Here is a 7,574-nt window from a genome sequence, read left to right on the forward strand (position 1 = left end):
GATATCATTTCCTGCTCTTTTTATTTTACTTTGGTTTTGTCTTACATGTTTTAAAACTTCATGTATACATATTATTTTCAATCATCTACAATTTTCTTTTTCTCCTTGACTTTATACGGTTTACCTATGTAAGTGTATACACACACATACACATACCAGACATTTGTATGATATCACATACATGTGATACATATATGTCACAATTTATATATCCTTACTAAATATTGCTTAATTGCTCTACAAAGAGTTTATACCAGCTTGACCACTCACTATCAATCCATAAAGGAGTTCTCGTTGCTTTATATATTTGACAAAACTTGACATCATCAGAGTATAACTTTTGCAGTCTGATGTGTAAAATGGTACTTACCTCATTAAAGTTTGCATTTCTGGTTATTAGTGAGATTAAGCACGTTTATTGGCCAATTTTCAACCCTTTGGATAATATGTATATATCTTTTGTCTAGTTTTCTATTGAGAGGTTACTTTATTTTACTTTTCCTCATTATCTTAGAGAAGTTCTTTATGTATACTGAATGCCAAACCTCTCAGTTCTGTGCATTGCAAATATCTTCCTCCAGTGTTGGCCTGTCTCTGTACTGTGCTTAGGATGACTTTCAGTTCACCGTGCTTTGAGTTTTCATATAGTTATATTTTACCAGTCTTTTACTTTTGGTTTGTCTAGATCAATGGTTCTCAACCTTACTAATGCTACGACCCTTTAATACAGTTCCTGTGGGTCACAACCCACAAGTTGAGAACCGCTGGTCTAGATCTTGTCTAAGGAATGCTTTCCTACTTCAAGATGTTTTCATCTAAAGTCTCCAATTTTTGTATTTCACATTTAGTCCTTTAAATCTGTGTGGGATTAATTTTTGTGTTTGGTAAGGGGTAGCAATCTGTTTCATCCATTTGCAAAGTCAGTGGTCCCACTCTCCTCACTAGACCTGCCAAGGTCAGTCTGTTGTCTGTCAAGTCCTGGGCTCTCTGTCCTTTTTCCCTGGGTGAAAAAACACACTGCCTTAATTACTATAGCTTTATAAAAGGTCTTGGCATTCAGGAAAGCAAGTTTCTTAACCTCATTCTTCCTCAAAATTATTTTGGCCATTGTTGGCACAGCTTTAATCCTTACCCTCTCCTGAGTTTTCCCTGGCCAAGTACCATCAATCATATCAACCCTGATAATCCATAAGCTCAATATTTATCTGCTAATAACTAAGGAATTGCTGTGTACTAATGGGTATAGAAAGCCCATATAAAAACAAAGCTTTTGTTTATTTTTAAAAAACTACCTTTGGAAAAAACTTTTCTGGGCTAAAGCAAGGGCCACTTACTAATAGAAACGAGACAGGGTCCACTGGTCAATTCCAAGGTTTGTGCCTTTCCTCTTTAACAATACTGCTTTTAAATATATTTTTGCATAAAGACATTCACTGAGTTTTATGAAATAGCACTAAAACTGTATGTGTATTTTCTGGATCCCTCAGAACATCCAAATCAAATGTCAGACTGTCCCTAGGGGAAACCCTGAGAAAGCACGACTTCTGTCACAACAGTGGTCTAAGAATGAAGCATTTTTTCTCTCATTCAAAGGAGACTTCATTTTCCTGCAAAATGTTCCCCATGACCTTTCCATAACCTTATGATTTCTATTTGGGGTTCTACAGTGTCTTCAGATTCAGACCCTCTTATACGGAGCAAAGGACAAGAGGACTTTGGCCACCAAGCAGACTGTGGACATCCTGTCCAAGTAAGTTGGCTTTCCCTCCCTTTTCCCAGTATCTCATCCCTTTTCTATTCAGAATCTCAGAGGAAGCTGTTCTGGAAGGTTCTGTGGAAGCTTCCCTGTGAGGTTTTACTGACTTTCCATAACTTACAGTTTTAAACATAAGACCAGTTGTAAAATATCCTCCTTGCCCAGGTATTAAAAAGGAATTTGCTCTTGAATAGTGTCAGAAACACACATTGGATTTCGTCCTGCTGCAGACCAGCCCCTGCTGTGGGTTGAGGCACCTGCCAGAGTGGGAGGGCACAGAGGACTGGCTCAGTCTGCTGTCCTGTCAGGACCGGAGTTGGAGAGTCCACTGATTTTACCTTAAAGGCTGGGCCCTACGTCTCTCTCAGCCCCTGCTGTGGAGGCCCCACTTACAAAGTCTGTGTCTGCCAAAGCCCCTGGGCTGACGGCCAATTCCAGGCTCCGGGAAGCCAGTAGCAGCCTGGAGCAGACCGCACCCAGCCCTTTTAGGGCAGGGAAAGCAAGCCAGCAAGGAGGCCTCAGCCCAACCTCCACAGTCTTCTTTGCTCGTGTCCTGCTTCCTGAGCCAGCTGAGGGTTCACTGTCTCAGCTCCACACGGGTGCTCACGAGGAATTAAAATATAGGAGGAAAAACATTTTGTGCCATGATTCCTATCTCACTCACAGCCCCTACTGAGGCTCTCATTAAATGTGTCTCAGCAATTCCTTCCCAGCAGCAAAGGCCAGGTGGGAACTGTGTGCAGGGCTGAGGGGCGCCACACTCACCCCATATCCTCTGCTTGTTTGCAGGGCCCCTGAAGTCGCCATGAAGCCAAGGCAGGCTGCAAAAGCCAAAGTGGCCTTCTGTACCGGGGCCCCTCAGCACACCATGCTGGGGAAGGCCAGGCCCAACGCAGCAGACTGAGATCTCACCCCTACCCCCAAAGAAAGCTGTGGGCAGGACAGGGCACTGTCATTTAGGGTGTTATACAAATTTCTCTCCAAGATGGAATTCAACAGTCAGGGTACAGATTTTCACAGCCAACTGTTTGCTGCAACATGCACAGTGACACCATGAAGCCCTCATGGCCACAGGGGGGACAGTAGTTGCCCTTCAGGTGATCTGGTACTTCTATAAAACATTTCTATTTTTATCACCTAAGAGGTTCTTCTTGTCAACAGGAATTTTTACTCATCAGAGATCTACTGTGGCTAAAAGTCTTATCTTCAAATGTTGTACAGGAAAGTATATTTGGCATTCACTTGTACACAGAGTCCCTTGCATAGGTCTGGGGTCAGATTTGGAACAGTGTAACTCTGGAAAAAATCCTTTCTTATAGGAAGCTAATAAGGATTGAACATAGAATGAGAATGAAATGCCAATAAAGGGAAACTTGAAAGTGCTGGTGTCAGTGTTTCCAGAACGAAGCCTTGCTCAGAGCTCCCAGGAGCCTGATCAGGGTCTTGGAGACGGCTTCCTTCATCTGTATGTCCAGTCTCTCTTCACATTTTTTCTTCAGCACTTACGCTATACCAGGCGTATGCTGAGAACTGGGGACACACAGTGGCCATCCAATGTGACACTAAGTATTGAACGTATGCTGGTGGCATCAGTGGGTGTCGGTGGTAGCACCTCAGCCAATAACCAAGTACAATGGGGCAGGTGGCCACTGCTCCTGGCTTGGCCTTGGGGTCAGGCAAGGCTGGGGTAGGGGAGTGGAAAGAAAAGCAAGCAAGAGTGAGGGTCCCAAAACGGGAGGCTGCAGAGTGCCTCGCATACCTCCTATGGCCTCTACTCCAGGCAGGACAAACATGGCCACCACCCTGGAGCTGCGGCTTGAGTTGGCACTGACCTGGTGTCCACAGTGGTCTGTGGCCTCCTGGCAGGGGGGCCATAGTTGTGTGAAGATAGCAACATCAAGCAGGAAGCTTTGGGCACCTTTCTCCACACTTTCAACCAAGAGATCCAATGGTAGAAATGAGGTGGATGGAGCACCCAGAGGGTGGGGGTGCAGGTGTGGGCAGAGCTACCCTCTCCCCTACATTCCAGGCACCATGGCCAGTGAGGCTGTAGGCTGGTGCTTAAGAGGGCAGCAGACTACAGCATGGGGCCCTTCCTCTCCAGGCCTCTGTGGGAAACCCAAACCACCCTGGGTCCATTCATGTAGGCTGTCACCTCAAGAATCAATGGGGGAAATAAAGACATGACAGGGTGGGTAGAAACAAGGTCCCACGTCTTCCTCAGGAACCTGACACCTGATCAGTAGACCATCTCTGCTGTTACTCACCAGTCCCAGACCTGGGGGATGATGATGAGTGGCAAAAAAGGACTAGGATATGGTCACTACTCACCAAATCTCCCATACAGTTGGAGACATAGGTGCTATCTGCTATGCACTCAATGTTTGTGTCCCCACCCAATTCATGATGACGCCCTAATGCCCAATGTGATGGTATTAGGAGGTGGATCCCTGATCGCGGCCTTTATAAGAAACACAAGAGAGAGAATCTGTTTGCATCCTCCACAGCAAGACGGCAGCTGTCTATAAGCCAAGCAGAGCCCTTTCACCAGGAGAATCTCTCAGCACTAAGACTTTCCAGCCTCCAGAACTGTGAGATGTTTGTCATTTAAGCCAGCTGAGCCAGTGTTTTTGTATCACAGTAGCCTAAACTAAGATTCTATGGTGTGTTTTTTTGAAACAAATATGAATTCTGATCTATTCCTTTTTCTTTTTTTTTTTTAGACGAAGTCTCAGTCACCCTGGGGTATAGTGCCAAAGTGTAATAGCTCACAGCAAACTCTTAGGCTCAAGTGGTTCTCTTGCCTCAGCCTCCTGAGTAGCTGGGACTATAGGTGCCTGCCACAACACCGAGGTATTTCTTTTAGAGACAGGAGTCTGGCTCTTGCTCAGGCTGAGGAGTCTTTTTTAGAGACGGGAGTCTCACTCTTGCTCAAGCAATCAGCCCGCCTCAGCCTCCCGGAGTGCTGGAATTACAGGTGTGAGCCACTACACCCAGCTCCTTCTTCCTTTCTGTATTACTTGGTAGGTTATCTTAGAATCATAGAAACTAAAATACATTCTTAAAATTTAGTCCCGCACCCCTGCCCCAGGAAAGGATGAATTTAGTACTGTTCCACCAAATGCCTTCCATGTATTAAATTTGTTAACTTTAACAAGAGATGAAAATTGTAGCTATTCGTGTTTTTGTACTTTTTGGTAAAAGACTAAAAGATTATAAAAGATACCTAGCTACTCCTTTGTGTCAACTTACCTTAATTTTTCAAAGCACCTAAGAAATCAATGTGATTAACAACCATTCGATTTGCACTTACAAGGTAACCAACTGTCCCAGAATGCCCAGACAGTCCTGGTTTTCGCACTGAAATTCTCACATCCCAAGAAACCCCTCATCTCAGGAAAAACGGATGGCTGGTCATGTCCTGGCACTGGTCTTCCAGCCTGTGATGATGACATTTTACCACAAATTGTTCAGTATATATTTGAATACAAGCCACTCGGTCTATGCTTTGCCATGCATTCTGTCTTTATGTTAACACTGTCAAGTCCTATTCAAGTGAGGAATTAGAGAACTAGAACTGTTCATGTACATTCTCCCCAGTTATTTTGTGCTGCCCTAAAAACATGCATGTAAGAATAGGGATTCTTTAATTAGAGTTTAAAAGAAACCACACCAAAATCTACTGGAAAATACTCTTGGAACAATGTGAGTTTTTTCCCCTCAGATTTTTATTTTTATACATTCTTATGACATTTCTTTCCCTTTGTGGAGAACAGGAGGTTAACAAATTCAGCTTCTTAGATGATTCCATTCTAAATACACACCTTAAACAAATGGTATCAAAACAACCAGTGGGAAGCTGGAAAACTTCAACGAATACTGTTTTGTATAGGAAAACACCAGTTGTGTTCCCACCTCATCCAACCATGAAGTTAATTTATCTCCAGAGTGACTGTTTTTAAAGAACACAGAAGTTTGGGGTGACCTATCACAGTGTTGAGGACACACTCTCTCCTAGGTGATTCAGAGACTTAGTAACCAACAGCTCTGTTATTCCATGCATTACAATTTGGAGGTAAAAATTAAGATGTAAGACAATTTCCAAGGTAAACAGAAGTAGGTTATGATATTAATAACCTATTCACATCAGCATCTGTTCACCAGGTTATAAGCCAAAACTCTGACATTAAACTCAGCCCAGATTCATTACAGATTCCTCATCAGTCTGTGCTGCCATCAAACAGGAGGCTATCACTGTGACCAAATTCTCATCAATCACTTTTACAAAGACCATTACCAATTATAACTAATACAAAACCAGCACATCTTTGACTGTATTAGAAAATGACAAATCTTTGTAAAGCAGTCACCTCCGTAACCAGTCTGACAATCACTAGTTCACTTGGCAGATGGATAACAAAGGTTTAAACTTGCAATTCAAATTAACTTTCTATCCTCTGATTCATGGTGTTTTAAAAATAGATCATCTTGAGAGCTGTGCTGGATTTCTCCACTTACTATGAAAATGTACTCTCTGTAAACTACCTGCTGTAGCCGATATCAGGACCAACAGAGATGAGCATCCTTGGGCGGGGGGGTCTGAGGACCACCCTGTGAACAGAGAGGAAAGACCTTCCCATGCTGTCATCCTAACCTACCTGAAGGTAGTAGAACATCAGATCCCTATTCCTCAGCACACTAGAGTCAGTTCTATGATATACCGTGCCATAGGAAGTAGTACAGTTCAGACAACATTATGTGAGAAAAACTAGCCTGAACTAAAATATTGCTATAGGCTAAAGATACTATTTGTATGTGATACTATATCTTTAAAAGATGGAAGCTTTGAAAACAATACCCATGTGTAAAATAAAACAAATCAAACCGAGCACACTATCTACCATCTTAGACTCAGTGGTGTGCACCTGCAGGTCCTCATCCTGTGTGGCCCAGGAGAGTGATGGCCTTCTCCCCCTCCAGGGCCTGTCCTAGGAGCTACCTAGTTCCTTCCCCCAAATAGCTTATTCTATTTAATGCATTATTTGTTTCCTGTACAAAACATCCAGCTGTAAAGATTTCTGCTGAAAGTGCAAAAAAGCTTCTGCGAGGTTGGTTAGTGATTGTTGCATTTTCATCTTTCTGAGCTCAGAAAGGCCCCCATGAGTCAGGGTGGGGCATGAAAGGGGCAGAGAAAGGCGTCTTTGGGAGGCACAGTCCACCTTATGTTTCCAATTTTCCTGCATGCGACCCACTTGCCAGTCCAGCTGTAGTCTGAGCATCGACATTGTCATCACCACCTTTAGGGTATACCTCCCACCCGTGACACCAAGTGTCTGGGTGCTAAGGGCTGGGGGCACACAGAAGCTCGAATATACTCAGTCTGGTAGGAGCTGGCTACTCCAGAACATAGGCTACAATGAAAAAGAATGTTCAGCCTGTGTGCTACTTAATGACCCAGTGCCATTAAGAAATGACACCCTCAGTGACACCCAATAACCATGTCCCCTATTCATGGGTCCAGTGCAGGAGAAGCTGCACAAACCTAATTTGAAATGTCACAATAGACTACAGCTGTCCTCTCCATAAATACAATACTGTATTTTTTAAAGTTCTGCACATAGAGAGAAATTCATTCAAGTCTTTAAATGAATTTGATTCCATCTGACAACTTTTCATTTAGCAAAATTGTCTTCACATAAGCAATCTGCTCATTTCCAAGGATTTCTTTTTGGAAAGACTTTGGAAGGAGAAAATGTATTTATTTTTCCCTTAAAATGTTAGTTTATTATTTCATAGTAGCACATGCAAACAAAATTTA

The 7,574-nt window shown here is 43.1% G+C and overlaps 1 protein-coding gene across 3 annotated transcripts in view; it reads left to right on the forward strand.

Annotated features, from left to right (window-relative positions):
* The window catches only part of TTC23 (tetratricopeptide repeat domain 23), a 91,220-nt gene extending 88,085 nt beyond the window's left edge, over positions 1–3,135 (forward strand). For all 3 annotated transcript variants that reach the window (XM_023512679.1, XM_023512680.1, XM_012804407.2), the window contains 2 exons: positions 1,668–1,750; positions 2,546–3,135. In XM_023512679.1, coding sequence (XP_023368447.1) covers positions 1,668–1,750; positions 2,546–2,660 — 198 coding nt within the window. In that variant the 3' untranslated portion in view covers positions 2,661–3,135. The remainder of the gene's footprint in view (positions 1–1,667; positions 1,751–2,545) is intronic.
* The last annotated feature ends 4,439 nt before the right edge of the window (positions 3,136–7,574 follow it).

The sequence above is a fragment of the Otolemur garnettii genome, unplaced genomic scaffold (assembly GCF_000181295.1).
Source record: "Otolemur garnettii isolate 467f Iridium unplaced genomic scaffold, OtoGar3 scaffold00029, whole genome shotgun sequence".
In the NCBI taxonomy this organism is placed as follows: Eukaryota; Metazoa; Chordata; class Mammalia; order Primates; family Galagidae; genus Otolemur; species Otolemur garnettii.